The 17,067-nt window shown below is 39.8% G+C and overlaps 2 protein-coding genes across 2 annotated transcripts; one reads left to right on the plus strand and one right to left on the minus strand.

Moving 5' to 3' along the window:
• Positions 1-878: 878 nt before the first annotated feature.
• mtfr1 (mitochondrial fission regulator 1) lies at positions 879-7,577 on the minus strand. Its single transcript, XM_026179522.1, has 8 exons — positions 7,372-7,577; positions 6,668-6,760; positions 6,410-6,508; positions 5,595-5,728; positions 5,249-5,484; positions 4,792-5,035; positions 3,078-3,258; positions 879-2,089 (listed from the first exon to the last, which is right to left on the minus strand). The coding sequence occupies exons 2-8, from the start codon at positions 6,680-6,682 to the stop codon at positions 2,042-2,044; spliced, it is 957 nt and encodes a 318-aa protein (XP_026035307.1). The 5' UTR covers positions 6,683-6,760; positions 7,372-7,577; the 3' UTR covers positions 879-2,041.
• Positions 7,578-7,667: 90 nt separating this feature from the next.
• On the plus strand, positions 7,668-16,726 carry armc1 (armadillo repeat containing 1). Its single transcript, XM_026179523.1, has 7 exons — positions 7,668-7,985; positions 8,963-9,168; positions 9,683-9,774; positions 12,688-12,880; positions 13,401-13,517; positions 13,882-13,956; positions 14,549-16,726. The coding sequence occupies exons 2-7, from the start codon at positions 9,007-9,009 to the stop codon at positions 14,738-14,740; spliced, it is 831 nt and encodes a 276-aa protein (XP_026035308.1). The 5' UTR covers positions 7,668-7,985; positions 8,963-9,006; the 3' UTR covers positions 14,741-16,726.
• Positions 16,727-17,067: the final 341 nt, after the last annotated feature.

Below are 17,067 nucleotides of genomic sequence, written 5' to 3' on the forward strand. Positions count from 1 at the left end.
CATTTTCCCAATCTTCTACTGACCAATTTTTTTTTACACAAATTTATCCTTAGTTTCCTGTTCCGACAGGAGTGAAACCCGGTGTGGTCTTCTGCCGCTGTTGCCCATGTGCTTCAAGGGTCAACAAGTCGAATATTCAGAGACGCTTTTCTGCATACCTTGGTTGTGCCGAGTGGCTACTTGAGTTACTGTTGCCTTCGTATCAGCTTGCAGCAGTCTGCACATTCTCCTCTGACAACTGCTGATAGATATTTCCTTATTTTCTAACCATTCATTCTAAACCCTAGAGATGGCTTTGTGAGAAAATCCCAGTGGATCAGCAGTTTCAGTCGTGCCATATTACAAATAATTTATATCATCTTTCTTCCTCATTCTGAACTTCAGCAGGTCATCTCGCCTATCTCTACGAGTGCACTAAATTTTTGGCAGGTGTTTGGCTTTTCTGTAGATTTGCATTAGCAAGAAGTTGAACAGGTTTTTCTACTGAAGCGGTTAGTGAGTGCGCAATATCAGTTAAATATGTAAAATGCATGTAAAAATTACCTATAAGTTACATCAAAAACAGTTTGAATGGAAGCTGAAATTTATAGAAGGGCAGGCTGTTTAAGGGTACACTGCATGCAGAGATGCAGGTTTTAGAGGAAGTAAATGGGATTTTGTGGTTTCGTCCATGTGAACAGCTGATTAGATATTTGTTAAGCAGCTGAACAATAATAGGTTTATAAAATGTTCAGTCGGTTTCCAGGTTGACTGTTTGTTTTAAGTCTATTATTTAATCTGAAATCACACAATGATGGATTTTCAGATAAAAACCTCAAAATGACCAAAACATCATATAATTTCTTCAACTCACAACTTCAGCAAAAATGACAACAAAACAGGTCAGAATAGACATTTTATTTATTAGTTTGATAAATTAACTTTTATGTAAGACAACTTCAACAAAAACAATTACTACTGACGTATCCACTCCACTTTCCCCATGAAAGACAATCCAGCTGATGTTCAGCAGCAATTACATGGCATACATAATAGTAACAATGTGCATTCCTTAATTAAACAAAACACTTCCTAAAAACCTCGAATGCCTCTGAATCCAATCCAGACTTGGAAATGTGATGAACCTCTACACGAAAGCAGGATTTATGCAATACTAATGACTTTGGGTACATTTGTTAAAACATGCTGTCAATACAGAGCTTCGCAGTATCGTGTCAGCGTAGTGTTTCTTTAGTGTTGTTGCTGAACTTTAAATCTACGAGAGTGTTTCCTAGCAGAGGTAGAAACAAAACGCTGCATGTGTCCCAGTACCTTTAAGTATCCAGCAGCAGTTAATTTCAAAAAGACAAAAAAAAGGGACATGAAATGCAAAATTTGGTATTGAAAGGCGAAATCCTGAAGGGCTTCAGTGAAATATCTTTGGTTCTTAAAGGCGAATCACACAGAAAAACATATGCATAATTGTGAACCAGCTAAAAGCAAAACTGGCAACTTGGGAAGAAGATGAAATATTATCCAGCGTCACTGAAACCTGACTGATAACACATTAATTTACACTGAGACGAATCTAAGCCATAATTAAGTGTTAAAAACTAAATTATTCACTTAAACCAAAATATAAACAGATCCTAATCATAAAGTAGTCTAAACGTCAGGCAACAAAGTGCACAAGTCATAAAATCTTCCTTTTCTATGAACTCTTCAGCTTTTATGCAGCCTTAAAAGATAGGAAGCTGATCAGCCCTGCTGAGGCGCAGGTTTAACAAAACCCAAAGTTTCAATAATAAAATCAACTTTCACTCGAGACAGACTGAACACAAAAATTAAGACCTTCAGTTCAACGACAACAAATTACAATAAAACGTCTTTAAAAGAAAGAGGTTAATATAAGTTAGAAAAGTGCAAAATCAGTCAGGATGACTGGTGAGACTTGAGGTCGTATTCCGGCAAAAATCCCTTGTCCTTCCAAAGAAACAGATTAGATAAAAAGGAATTTCAATGCATCTACAGAACATCTGGACCTTAGGCTTACATTGTCTGTTCAGACCAACTTTCTTTTTCCAGTTGCTTTCAACATGTGCTGCCCAAACTGTGGAAAAACAGAACACAGCAGAATTAAGTGCATGAGAAATCTGCAGAGCACTTAAACAACTGCATGACAAAAGAATGAATTAAGATCCTGAAATGCTTCTTAAAAATTATATCTGTGCCATCTGAACTGACATCTACAAACACGGAGTTTTAAATATTTTACTTATCTTTTTTGTAAACCGCTAAGTTTTTTTTTGCCCTTTTATAAAAATCAGCTTGTGGTTCTGCTTCAAATTGTTCACTTGTAGCTGAACCAATTAGTGTTGACCGATCAGCATCCTTTAGAGAAACATCAGGTCAGTATGGTTGAAGTTAAAGGATGTTTCAGGTTTGATGAAACATTTTTTTTCCATTCATACTTATAAAAACAGCAGGAGTGGTTTTCCAACACGCTAACTACACAGGCTGGTAAACATTATCATAGTTAACTGAAAGTAAACTAAAGACTAAAACTGAATATAATTTTTATTTTTTTTTTAAATCGCAATTTACTAAAATAAAAATGAGAAAAATTCTAAACAAAAAAAAAAAAAAAAAATGATGTGATTTTGTCAACTTGGAAAACATAGTTGCCAAATACAGTAACATTTCAAAAGACTAACAGTGAAAATAACAAGCAAACCCACTGTGGACACAACTGAACTCATTTAAAAACAAAAAGTTAAAAGCTAATTCCAAAATACAAAACTTTGAGAACTCCACAGCGAGTTACATGTTTTCTCCTCACCACTCTGTTCTGTAATTTACAGATTTGATTTACTGACGTCAGCCTGTGATAGATGGTTCATCCAAACACCTGCCAAATATTCTCTGACAAGGCAGGCCTTTTACAAACTGTTCTGAAGAACAACTTCATGCATGGTTCTGAGTAACAGACCATCTGGGGTGTTGAGTTCACTTATTCTCGATAATAAAAGTTGTTTTTTTGTTTGTTTTGTTTTTTTCAATTAATATAAGCCTCCTTATAATACATCAACATTTCTCACCGGAATGGTTTCTTTTTGAGGCTTCGCTTCTATGACAGGAATTTTGAATTCTTCCGTGTCATCTCGTTCACTGTCGTTTCGATGACGATGAGCAAACTTGCGCTTCAAGGCTTCGGCGATGAGAGATGCAGCATCTGCCGGCTCCTTGGACTTTGTTTTGGCATCATCTTCTACCAGACGACTGTAAACACACACAGGTGATGGGGCATTTACCAATGTTACTGTAACGCACCAAATCACTGAGTGTTTGATTCTTTCTCTGTGAACTCCTCCAAAAATTATCAACAAGCAAACCTGGCAGACAGGTACGCCATCATACATTTTATTGTGCCATATCGTTCTCATCTGACATTCCACTCTGCTCTACAGTGGGACATTCCACTCTGCTCTACAGTGGGACATTCCGTTCGGTCCTCAACTGAACTCTCAAATGCACAAATATGTACGACTGTGGGATTTGTATAAAATATTTGTGTACGTCACACAGGTGCTCTAGGCAATGTTTATGCAAAACCTCATCAAGATTAGTCCACTGATCTAGGATGAAATAGGGAACATATAAACATGGGCGCTACTATCACTATAGTACAATGAGAACGTCATCACGTTGCCTAGCAACATGCTAAGAGGATCTTAACGTTTACGGCCCTACAACACCTTGCATTATTTTCATGATAACATCATCTAATTTGATTGAATTAGTTGAATTATGCTTTCTGTATTATGAAGCCTGGAAACCGCCTAGCAACAGTGACGTGTTTTTAGCCTTTATGCACCTAAAAACACCTGAGGAAAGCATCCCATTGTTTTAATTTCACTACAATAGCCTAGCCACTACATGCCTAGCAACCACCTAGCAACGGGCAAAAATGACCCATTTTTTGGCAAACAACATCTACCACCCCTATTTTTTTTTTCTTTTTTAACTTTTCTCAATGTGATTACACATATCAGTTTTCCAACAGCCTGACCAAAGCACACAATACTGTAATATGGGCATGCAGTAGCTCTGGCACTACATAGGAATGTAGCGTGATAAAAAAATCTTGAGTAGCAGCGGCTTAATAAAACAGAAGACGACACTATGTGTCTGATAACATGAAGTTGAATTTGAAGTAATGCATGAAGTCAATGACTTAATGGAGATTCATCTTGAATTAGCTTATACTTAGCAAGGAGGTGTCAGATTCAGATGAATGTCTTTGTGTCAGACTCTAAAAGCCGTTACACACTGAGCGCAATGCATAAAAATGACAGGAAATTCCAAATTTTATGGATCCGAACTTCACGTGTCACTCACTCACACACACACACACACACACACACACACACACACACACACACACACACACACACACACACACACACACACACACACACACACACACACACACACACACACACACACACACCGTTTTTTGCAGAAAATTTGTCCTCAGAAAACAACTGTAAAAACAAACAAAATAAATAAATCAAGTTTTCTAAATGAGAAAAGTGAAATTATATTGCCGGTGTGAACTGTTGCATTAACAAAAGGTGAATCCGAACAATATTTTTAATGCACAAAAGATACGCCTGGATTTTGTGCGTCTGGTGTGAAAGGCCCTTAGCACTTGCATTCACTAATGAGATTTCAAACACCTCAGAAACACTTCACTGGCCACTTTTCATCACTTCCAAATGTATCTCATTCATGTCTTAAGCAGAGGCCTACCTTTTCACTGATCGCAGCTTGACTTTGTTCATGTCCTTTAGGACATCGAGCATGCTGGGGATTTCGGCAGGTCTTGACTCCAAAACTGTCTGGCCGCATGTCTTCTTCCCTCTACGCTCTTTTATTAGTTCAATGGCCGAAAATGTCCGCTGCAGACTTGCGGGTGGGGGTGGAAGAGGGGGAGGTGGTGGAGGTGGTGGGGGAGGTGGCAGGTTGCCACAGGGTAGAGGGGGAGGAGGTGCCCCTGTGGTAGTAGCAAATGTAACACAAAAGAAAGAGGAAAAAAGAAAGAAAATAGAGTATACGCCATGTGACACTCTGCTGCCATCTAGAGGGACATTTCCATTATTACAGTTAAATATGAAGAGAAAAATAAGAGACTATACAGTCATTTAGTATGTTGCAAAAAATTTAAATACAATTTAAAAAAATTTGTAACAGAATTGTTAAGCAGTACCTGGCTGTGCACTCTTTTCTTGAGCCAGAACAATTTGTGCAATTTGAGCCCTGAGTTTTGCAAGCTCAGTCTCCAGCGCACTGATCTTCTGAATGGCTTCGTTGTTGGCAGCAGCTGACGCCTGTGAATCCAAAGCTCCATGATGCATACTGGGTAGAGAGTTCTGGCGGTTTAGGCGACTTCTGCGAGGGTGAGGCCGCTGGGCTCGAAACATGAGTCCTGGTGGGATCCCCGACCTGTTTCCATTGCAGATTTGAAATAAAACTGTCTGCTTCTAGTAACTCTTTACAAGCGCTTAAGTCTTCAGCCTGATTCAGAGATATCTTTCTACAGACTATAGTCTTACCTCGGCCTGCTAAAGTAGTCGTCTTCATCATCCTCATCCCTGTCGATCCATGCAACATCAGCCAGAGTGGCCACCAGGCAGTTCTGCCTCCTGCTGCCAATCAAGACACCAGCTTCATCATGGTATGGATAAAGCTATCAGAGGAGGAGGATTTAAAAAAAATGCTTAGAGGGAAAAAAAAAAAAAAAAAAGCCTGATGATAGCACACCAGGCACACATACAACAACTAATGTTAGAAAATCATTCAGTAAAAATAAGGTTAGTTTAGAGGAAAAGCATCTACACATTGTTAATCAAAGGTTCAGGTAGCTCAGTAGGAATTAGTCAGCTCAAGGTTGTTGAAGGTTGCTGAACCAACTGACCTACAGCAGACATACTGCATTCCTCATAGCTACGGAGGGTAGCTGGAGACAGAAGAAAAGAAGAGAAAAGCACAGAGTTGAAGGAAAGTGAAGAACAGCGAGCCAGTTTTTAACATTTTTAAAATGGTAATCAAATTCTTAAAGGTTAAAGTCAGTGTTCGAGCGGTAATCAAATATCCCTTCACCCAAACTGTTTATGGTTCTAAAATGAAAACAGTCAGATGAGCAGAGGTAAACAAAAGTTGAAGAGGACATGTGATTTTGTCACATGGCAGTGACTCCAGCAGGTAGGAGAGACGTGCGTGAAAACAGATGAAGAGAAAGGAATGACTCATAAGAGAGACAACATGTCATTGTCTTAAAAGAAAAAGAAAAAGAAAAAAAACTTTCAATTCTAATTTGCCTTAAATAAGACAAAACTAAAAAGCTCTAATGAGAGTAACTTGGCCTCACCTGAAAATTTACCCTGGGACAGGGTTTAATCGGGAGACTTGTACCAATTCTCCTCACAATACTTCTCGAGGACCCATAAGGCTTCACTGATCCAAAAGCCTGAAACAGAAAAAGCAATAATAATTCAATTCAAAGCAATTGAATAATAACTTAACTGGGTACAGCCAAGTTATTATTCAACTAAATACAGCTCAGTCAATGTGGAACAGTCACCTGACTAACAACAAATATCTGTGTTTAATCTAATTTTTCACATACCAGGTCCATTTCCATCCTTGCATACTCTTGGTGCGTTTCAAGGGTACACTGGCACACGTGCCAACATCAACATCATCATCACCAACCAGTCATCTAGAAGAAATACAAAACAAGAGTGAGAAAGTCAGTTTCAACCACCATCAAACACAACACTTTAAACCAACAACCGCACTGGAAGAACTTTGTGGATCTACAGTATAACAGCGTTAAGATGCTCTGGAACAAAAAATAAATAAATCTCTGCTATGTTAAAAATTAGAAACGATCTTCTTTTTTTCCCTAAAATTTACAATGTGTTTTTTCTTTTTGCAATTTGGCTGCTCTTACATTGTAAATCCTCACTGATATGAATATTTATATGTTTCCCTTTCTATATAACATTAATAAGCCACAAATTTTCCTTCTCTTATTACCGAAACAGGATAAGCGTGGGAACAAGCGCTCTGAGCTTAACACAGACCAACGTTTTTATAGAGTGTATGATTAAGCTAAATGAGTGAGTCTCAACTTTAGCGGGCATTTATGCTAACCGGCTAATGATAGCAGCTGGCTAGCTAATACAATCCGATGAATTTTATAAGGATTTGACCTAGAAACACACATTTATAATAATTTATAACTTACCCGAGACAGTTATCACCACGTGTTTTATATTGTATTCACATCCAAAGATCAGTATGTGCCTTACTTCCATTCCAACTTACCGGACTTGCGCTTGTAGAATAACTTTCTCAATTTTTCCACCTTGTCAACACGACGGACATGGACAGCAGATAGTGGCTAACATAGTAGGACCTATGGAATGCATTTTGAGCCAATTGAAAAAAACGATTACGTAGATTAACCTCACGATTGGTTATTATAATTGATTGGCAAAGAAAGTCACCAATTAGCATTGAACTCTAAAACATATCTGTCTCGTGATTTGCTATCACGACAGTCCATTCTGCTAGACCATCCAACCACATGCTAGCAAATATGTGGACGTTCGTTATAGTTCCCTACATTTCCCGACGGAGCTATGTCACAGTTAAACTGTTGGGATCCTGGTGGAAAAATGGGATGTCCTTTATGAAGAAACAGCTGTACCCCATTTGCTCGCCACAAAACACAAACACAGTGCAGTGCACAGCTGCTAGCTAAACAGGCAAAGGGGAGATAGAGGCGCAGGCCTGGCGTTACTGAAATAATTTCGTTTCTCTTGTTTTGGGGTTAGCTGTTTGTAACGTAGGATTTTTGTGGTTGCGCAGTCTTTGAATCCGTCGTAGCCGAAGTCACGGGGAATTGTCTCTTGGTTTCCACGAAAACTGACAGGAAGGTATGCTCCAATTGTCAAGTAATGCCTGCTAGCCTAGCTAGCATAGCCCGGACCGTCTCACAGGGCGTGATTTGAGGTGAGGTTAGGGGTCGTAGAAAGTGTCTTTTCACTGAAAGGAGCATCTGTATTTGGGTTAGCGCAAATTAAAGTACTGGTTCAAGTGCCTCATACAACGCTAAACTACTCGATCTTCAGATAGTATGACAACTATCATACATGTCTAGCTGTGTAGTTATAATCCACTTCTCAGTCAGATTGCACTGTACGTTTTACACATATTATTGCTGATATAGTGTTTAGTAGTTAGAACTTGCCGCCAACGCATAACATTATTAGAAATTGTACCATTAACATAGGTTTGCAGCAAGTTAGTTTAAACGTTGTAAGATTTACAATCAACCCAACTTTGTTTTCTAAAGACATCAAGTTATAAATATTTACAAGTGACTTGGATGCAAAAAAATAAAGCTGTATAGACTTTTATACACTTTAAAATAAAAACGTGAACGAAGAGATCAACGAAATATGACTAGCAAAATGAATACATTCAATAAAGCTAATAAAAATTAAAGTGATATATATAAAATTATATTATAGGTCCAAATTAATAGATTGTTCGTTTACCTGTGTAATATAGATGTTTTTAGCTGCAAGTCTGGAAAGAGCATCACCAAATGTTTTTTGTTGTTCTCTGTGCAACAACAGAAGAATCACATGATCTAAGGTCCCTCCCTAGTTAATGGGCAAGAAATTATTCAGAGAGTTAGTCTAGTGCAAGGCCACACTGTCAACAACATTCACTGCTTTGAGCTTGGCTTTAAATGATCCCAAACCGAATATCTTTGAGCATGTTACCAAATTGTAAAAGATGTGAAAATTAGATTCCAATTAGAAAAGGTCTTTTAAAAACTAAAATTAGCTGCTTCTCTGAGTTGTTCAACATACGCTTTCTAAAATATTCTATCGTTTTATTTTAGGAAGAGACTGTTTTAATGTGTGTGGCATCGAGACAAGAAGCACCATGAGTGCAGAGATGGATGCACTGACTGTGGTGAACCAGTTGCGGGATCTTGCCGCAGACCCCTTGAACCGAAGAGCCATAGTAGAAGACCAAGGCTGTCTGCCAGGTCTTATCCTCTTTTTGGACCATCCAAATCCACAGGTTGTCTACTCTGCACTATTGGTAAGTATGTGGTCACATAAAACACAAAGCACTTGGTTTGTAAGGGAAAACCTCCCCTGCTGTCCTGCAGTGTCAGAACAGGTTTCAGTGACAGTTTAAAGGGCATGTTTTCCACCTGTGTGTAACATTCAGTCACAAGCTTGCACATGGCGCAATATCAAAGAAAAAAAGAAAAAAGGTCCATATTTGGAAACACTGCACAATAGGGACATCTGCTGTTTGATGTGGTGTAAACACTATGCTTTACATAGCCACCCTTCACGACTTCCTCTATAGCCATTCGTTCACATTGTGTGCACACATTTGAAGTGGCTTTATATAACTACTTTTTTCGGTTACCCGGTAAACACAAAGGCAGTACATTTGTATTTATATCGGTTATGTAACATTTAATGTTTGCACATGCATGCCCCTTTTAAAGTCGTGCCTTTTTTTCTTTTTCTTTCTTTTAATATCACAAAGCGTCTTTCAGCTTTTATGGCCAAATAGATAACAGCTGCCCTTGTCCTTGCAGGCCGTGCGCTACCTGGCAGAATGTCGAGCCAACAGAGAGAAGATGAAGGGCGAACTGGGCATGATGCTGAGTTTGCAGAATGTCATGCAGAAGCAAGTCCATGTTCCCATCACACACACACACACACACACACACACATGCAAACACAGAGCACGGACACACATGCTCACAGTGCATTTTCTTTACATGAAACCTTTAACATGTTTTTTTTTTTTTTTTTAATTGTTTTGCATGGACAGTGTTTGCCACGCTGCAGAATTTTCCAGGCAGGCTGATGTCCTTCTGTTTGCCATGTCAGGATGAATGTGTGATGAAAGATGAACTAGAATAGGGTGACAAAGGCTTAAAATGCAGTTTTGCACGTTACAGATTTAAATCCATTTTGTCGTCTCTGAAAGTTCTCTTTGTGCATGTGCTAATTGATGTAGGCGTATATTAGCACTTGTTTTGTTTTGCAGTAAGTAGAATATCTTGCAGACATGGTAATTTTAATTTTTTGTGTTGACTGTCCTTTAAAAGCTTTAGAAGAACATTGCATATAATGAGATCTGCTTTTAAAAACATGATCATAAACATGTCATTTTTAAGAGAGACAACTGCTTTTATCTGATTGAGTGTCTAGAAGCACCTGTGGCAATAGCTCATGCTAACCGTAAAGTAACTCCAGCTTGTAGGTGTTGGCATGAACAGTAGCCCTGCAGGAACAGCAGCAAGGTTCTGAGCTTACAGCCCAGTCATGCTGACTTTGAGTGGAGGTCGATCGTAGCTGGACAGAGTGGGAACACATGGCTAAAGGGAAGTGTCTAGCATTGTTGTACAAAACGGGTGTGAATGTGATTTTTAAACCCTTAAGTCATTAAGCTCTCAGGTAGCCTCATTTTCTTCAGTGATTATTATTAAGTATTAAGTATATTTAATGAATTTACTCATAAGAGTGTTTTGTTTGCTGGAAGGCTTCTGCAGAGCTGCGTTAGGAATGTGTGGCACAGCTCTGTGGACCGTCAGGCTCCCAGAGGGTGGCAGTGCCAGACAGCTAATGTCATATGCGGTTAATATGGAAGGAGTGATGACTTGGTGACACATGAAGCAATATAGCCTGCGGGAGTAACCCAGGATCCCTCATAAAATATAAATTCTGGCACAACAATGGCTCCTGACCTCACATGAATTTCTTGCAAAAAGCTGCTGCCCGTGAAATATTATGCTTTGCTGTGAGATTTTTGCAAAATGGACAGTAGCAAATCTGACGGCAGTGCAGAATAGGCATAATTAACTTGTGTTTCAGTTGTTGTGTCTATACTGGCAACATTGTCTTTAGTTGCACTAAATAGCTGCACAAACAATTTTGGAATAGAGCGATGCAAAGAGGAGTTACCTTTAAAGGCTTCCTGTGAATGTGGGTGCCTGTTAATTTCCAGAATCAGGACAATGGGGATGCTTACAAAGCTTAGAATTAAACCTGCGTAACATAGTTTTGGCATTACCAAAAAAAAAAAACCCAAAAAAACAATAACAACTAGTGACTTCAGCATATTTCTATCTGACTGTTATTAGTGGACTTTAGACTCAGACTATTAAAAACATCAAACATGTAATGAAAGACTTCAGCTACACATAGATCTTGATGTGATGATTATTAAGCAGTGCATGAAACCCACCGTATATACTTTGCTTGTTAGAGGCTTTCATACCGAATTTGGATACCTGCAAGGGGCTACTTACTTTCAAATGTTTAATTCTCTAGATTTCTGTCTGTTGCAGCTCTTAATTAATTTCAGTTTTATGAGTCAGTTCACACTTCCTACAGAGTCATGCAGGCTTTGGCAATACCGTTTCTACTTTCATTCACGTTAATTGTCATTTTCACAAGCCTAAATTAGCTGATTTATTCTTTGCATCAGAATTACTTCATCTTTTGCACCTTTATTTTCAGTACAGATGTACTTAAAAAGACATCCAGAGACTTATCAGGTAGTTTCAGCTCTGCTCTGCTGGGTGACGCTGACCACTTGCTTGGACATCAACAACATTTCACGGTTCTTTGATGGTCTCCTTGCACTGACTTTGGTCTTTAGTTCACTCCACAGATTTTCAGTGGTATTCAAGTCAAAACTGTTTGCAGGCCAGTCAACAACATTCAGTTTGGTCTTCTGGAGGTGGGTCTTTACCAGGGGCGACGTATGCTTTGGGTTCTTGTTGTGTCGGAAGCGACGGCACTGAGCCATTTTGCTGCTGATTGCTTGAGGTTTTCTGTTAAAACCTTCCCATATCCTTCTTTCCTCATAATTCCTTCCATCTTGATGAGATTCACAGCTCCAGTCACAATGAAACATCCCCACAGCATACTTCTACCACAGCAATTTAATGTGTGGGGATGGTGTTCTTTGGGTTGTATGCCTCTCCCTTCTTCAAACATGAGCAGGATCTCTTTAGCCAAGAGCTTCAGTTTCATCTCTTCTGAGTAACGTATGTGCTTCCAATATATATAATCTTTTTCCTGGTTATCCTTAGTAAGTCAGGTCTCTATTTTGCAGTATTGGCGTTTTTGTTGGTCTACAACCTCGCAGTCCATTGCTGTGCAGGTTTCTAGTGATTGTCTCCTTTAAGACTAAAATTCCTAACTTGGCGAAGTCATTTACTAATGTCTTGACAGTTGTTCTGGGGTTAATAGACGCTTCTCACTCAACGTGTCTGTCTCCTGCTTTTTGAGCGTCAACAATTCTTTTCTCAATTCTGAGCTGGCAACATTTACCTTGATTTTATACGCTTTGAGTCTTGAGTGCTATGGCTAAAACAAAACAAAGCTCAGTTTTTTAGGTAGGTAATAATAATGAACCTGGTAATTTAAAGAAAATAGAAATAATTTATGCTTTCTAAAATTAATATAATTGGAAACTATGTTGGAAATCCTTTTTGCACTATTAAAATGCACTTGGGAATTTTTTGACAAAAACTTCACAGGTGGGCTAGTAACTCATCTGTACATGTACTTTTTGTCACTGAAGGAGCACCTCACCTGGGGAGACCAAACTGCTGGCCTCAGAGATCTATGAGATTTTGCAGTCAGCTGGTAAAGAAGAGGCTGAGAAGGCCGAGGCAGCTGCCGCCTCCTGCCGGCGCAAAGCCCATTTCTTCCTGGGCTCCAACAACAAGAGGGCCAAAACTGTCGTGCTGCACATCGATGGACTGGACGATTCTGTAAGTCCATTGAAGTCTTAACACAGCGTATCGTCAGGCTTCTGTCAGGTCCAGACACATACCAAATGTCCACAGTGCACAAGAGTCTCATGTTTGCTGCTGCCATAATCACAGTGTTTGCCAAACATCATAAGGGTGTCTATCTGGCACATGATAAGAGGGCAGAGGGGTCAGGTTGTAAATGTCAGCCTCTGAACAGCAGGACATTGAGCCTGAAGCTGAATGCTGCTCCCCAGGAAGCTTTCACCTAGCCCGATTACATTACAGCAGACAGACAGCCTCTGATGGGCTGCTTCTCTGTCTCCTTAGCAGAAACACACAACGCTGTTGAAGCTAGAGACTAAAAATCTATAATTTGTTTCCCAAAAGTGAGTTTTAAATAGCAGTTTATTATTTTATCATTAAAATATTTAGTTAAAATTGAACAAAATCACATTTTCAAGCTTATAAATGTATATCTAAGAGAGAATTTCTTCTTCTTTCTGTTCCTAATGGTCACTGTGTCCCTTCCTGCTTTCAGACTCGAAGGAGCCTGTGTGAGGAGGCCTTGCTAAAGATTCGAGGAGTCATTAGTTTTACCTTCCAGATGGCTGTTAAGAGATGTGTGGTCAGGATCCGCTCTGACCTTAAAGCTGAGGTAAAATGTCTGTCCGGACACAGAAAATCTCTTTTAGAGTTCAGGGACACATATTTTGACTTTAAGGCTAATACCAGTTTCATTTGGAAAGCATGTATTAATTTATGGATGATTCGTGTTTTATCATTAACAGTCTTGGAAGTGGTTTTTAAAATTGGTATTTTAAATATAAAATAGTTGTCATTCCTAGCATATTAAATCAGAACATATCTTAACAAGTCACATATAAGTAATCACATTTGTTGGATGGCAAATATTTCATGTTGATACTGGTACCAGATGCACTTGTGCACAGGTTAGCTGACCCAGTAGTATCATCACGTTGCATACTGTTTTTGAAATGAAATGCATTTTCTTCTCCTAGGCGTTGGGAACGGCCATTAACTCCACCAAAGTACTGATGGCTCAGCAGGTGGTGAAGACAGAGGATGGAGGAGAGGTAAAGAGGACCGGAGTGCTTAGATGTGGGAATCAAAGCAATGTTAGACTCGCACTGTTTACATTAAACTCCTTTATATAAAACTGATTTCCCCCTTGAAGCCTCCAGCTGATAGGTCAGTGTGCTCGATGTATGTTGTGTTTATCTGTGTACAGGGAGTCTATCCCCCTGCCTGTGGCTGAGACTTATTCACACTGACATGATTAGCTAGTCACATCTCTGCCTCAGCCTGTAGGCTAGTTTGCTTTTTGCCAAAGACATGACTAGTCCTTGTTGCACCTTTTACAGCAAATAGTCCCCATTCTTCAGTGGCCCACATTCAAAGAGCATAAATTTACCAACTCTATAAAAAATAAGCTATTACCCTATAAATATTTTGAGTGATTATTGCTTTAGTAATTACAAGAAAGTAGCAGTTTACCGTGCAGCCAGCAGGGGTCAGACCTGTCTCACTGCTGTATTTGAACCTAAACTGTGGTTTTAGACTCTGTTGCCAAACAGTTGAGCTTTATGCTAACCCACCTAATCTTATGTATTTGCTTAAAAAAGCACTTTATTCACTTTTTTGATTCCCACCCCTGACTGTGTGCAGCTGGTGGTGCCATTCCAGGAGGATTCAGCGGTGGTGGTCGAGGAAAACACAGACATCCCAGACTACCTGCCTGAGGACGAGAGTCCCTCCCAGGAGCAGGACAAAGCTGTCACACGTGTAGGATCTATCACTGACGGCATGGGCTGGCTCAGTACGGCTGCCAACTTCCTGTCACGCTCTTTCTACTGGTGACAGCTTCGCGTGATCTGCTCTTTGTTCCCTATTTTGTCAAAGGTACCATCCAGCTGCAGACTTAGCATCTCTCAGCCTCCTTCCAGGCTCCAGCCTGCCTCACAGCCCTACACTAGTCTAGACTCCCAGCTCCAAAGCACATAGAGCCCAGCCACACGTGTGCAGCAAGAGCTGGACTGTCAGGTGAAGCCTGCAATAATTTGCGTACATCTATTACGAGCTACACATCCCACTACTGGCTGTATGTGCACAACTATATACTAGCTGCATATGTAATTAAAAGACATAGCCAGAGGACTGAATGAAACCAAATAGCTTTCTGGGAGTGTGTCTCGCTGCGTCGACTGGGTTGCAGCAGGTTTATTTTAATTTTTTGAGGCGATTTTTGTGTATCTTGAAAATAGTGATCTCTTTTTTTGTGCATGATTTTTTTTCCCCCTGATGTCTAATTCCAGTCATAGTCCCATTAACACATATTTTTCATATTTTTATCCTGTAATTTCCTAATAATGTAATTTCTGCCTCTCCCTCCATTTTTCTTTTGTTTTTAAAGCATGTTTTTACACTTCTGTGCCAATTTGCCTGATGCTGACCTCCTTGGTTATTGTGTGTGCCTTCTTTGACATTTCACTCTAATTATTATTTATTCATCACTCATTCAAACTATTTGAGAGCTCCGAGCATGTTTAATGTTTGTTGTTTGCTGGCAGCAGCTGCCCCCTCCCCCGGCTTTCTGCCCACTAAGGGACGTCACTTCAGTAGAAATAGTAAATAGACACCAGCAAGAGGACACATTGACTCAGATGTATTAGACTGCATTGCACTCTGGAGGAACAACTAACCGGCCTGTTGGCTGATTAACGAACAAGCCCTCGATGTCTTTGTTTGTGTCTGAAACCAGGACTTTTCTGGTCTTCTAATCAGAAGGAGTGTTCAACCGCGAGCCCTGCAGTTTCTGTCGACTTTAGGCTACGTTTGCTTTCAGCTTTTAGTGGAACCGTGTATCAGCACGGTGAAGACAAACCCATTAGCTGTGTGTTTGTCAAATGCTTCCAGTGTTACCTGTACTTCCACTGACATTTTTTACAGTATTTTAGCGGCTCCTGATGATAAGGTTAGTTTTCAGTTTAGCCAGCAGTGTCCTTAAAGCAAGGATCATGCTGGTGCATGCTCAACAAAACATGCGCGCGCGCGCACACACACACACACACATCCATATAGAGGATTTAGTAACGCTGGCATAGGAGCAGTAGTGTAAGAAAGGTATGGTTATGTATGTGTTGTAAATGGCGACTGATTCCCTAAAATCCGATACATGTGAAGGATTTTTTGAGTTTTAGTAATAATGGTTTTAAGTTGGATTATGAGGTTCAGACGGTTAACACTAATCCTCTTAGTGAGTTTTAAAAGAGAAATTAACCCTTAAAACTAAATCACTCTGTTTTGATATATTCGAGCATCCTGTCTTTTATTCTTTTGATGGAGCGTAGGTGGCAAAGAGATGAACGGCAAGGATTCAAACTGAATAACCTCAACTGATGAACCGTAAACCCTCTGGAAAAGCAATAATCACTTATGTGTTTAATGTAGTTCAACAACAGCCTAAAAATCAACATTTTTGAACAAGAAGGTGTGAGCTAAAAAACAAGACTTGTGAGCAGTATTAAAGTCGCATCATTAACGTGTCCGTTTTCACAAACCTCCATGTGCGGTTTTGTTCTAACGTTTTCTGTCTGGGCTCATACTGGGAAGAAATATTTGAACAATGTTCAGAATTGTCCGTATGTGTTGATCGAAGTGTAAATTCTTTTTAATTTTAGAGTTGCCACAGCTGTACGGTTGACAGAGAACCACTGAGTCCTCAGACATGTAACTTCATGTGTACAGACATCCACTGTCAGCAGATGTAGTATAATGTATGCAGATCTTAAAAATGTAGAATTCCACACACTGTTAATGCAAATAATGATAAAGGTACAAATCAAATTTTGTCTGCTGAGTTTTTATTTATTTATTCATTTTGTAACAGATTTCGTTGACCTATCATCTGCACTCCTCTTCTTGCCATGTGCAGTGCTCACACCAGCGCTCCAGACCTCACTTTGTGAAATCAAATCGCTTAGGGCAGCAAGCATTCCTAGCACAGAATTTCAGTTTTCTTTACTGGTGCATGAGCGACGTGCCCCAGGGCAATCCTGCCCACAACTCTACCCCCCCCCCCCCCCCCCGCCAAAAGCCTCAGTGCTGGTAGGCAGGCAGAGGCAGCAGCCAACCCCAGCTGGAGGCCCTGAAGCCACTGCTGCTGCTGCTACTACTGCTGATGTGGC

Source organism: Astatotilapia calliptera, chromosome 9 (genome assembly GCF_900246225.1).
Source record: "Astatotilapia calliptera chromosome 9, fAstCal1.2, whole genome shotgun sequence".
Classification (NCBI taxonomy): Eukaryota; Metazoa; Chordata; class Actinopteri; order Cichliformes; family Cichlidae; genus Astatotilapia; species Astatotilapia calliptera.

Coding starts and splice junctions, on each gene's coding strand:
- mtfr1 (XM_026179522.1), bottom strand. Junction 5,485..5,594: donor GACTACTTTAGCAGGCCGAG/GTAAGACTATAG, acceptor CAATGGAAACAG/GTCGGGGATCCCACCAGGAC. Junction 3,259..4,791: donor AAGCTGCGATCAGTGAAAAG/GTAGGCCTCTGC, acceptor GTGTGTTTACAG/TCGTCTGGTAGAAGATGATG.
- armc1 (XM_026179523.1), top strand. CDS start 9,007: ATGAGTGCAGAGATGGATGCACTGACTGTGGTGAACCAGTTGCGGGAT. Junction 9,169..9,682: donor TTGTCTACTCTGCACTATTG/GTAAGTATGTGG, acceptor TTGTCCTTGCAG/GCCGTGCGCTACCTGGCAGA. Junction 13,518..13,881: donor GCTCTGACCTTAAAGCTGAG/GTAAAATGTCTG, acceptor TTCTTCTCCTAG/GCGTTGGGAACGGCCATTAA.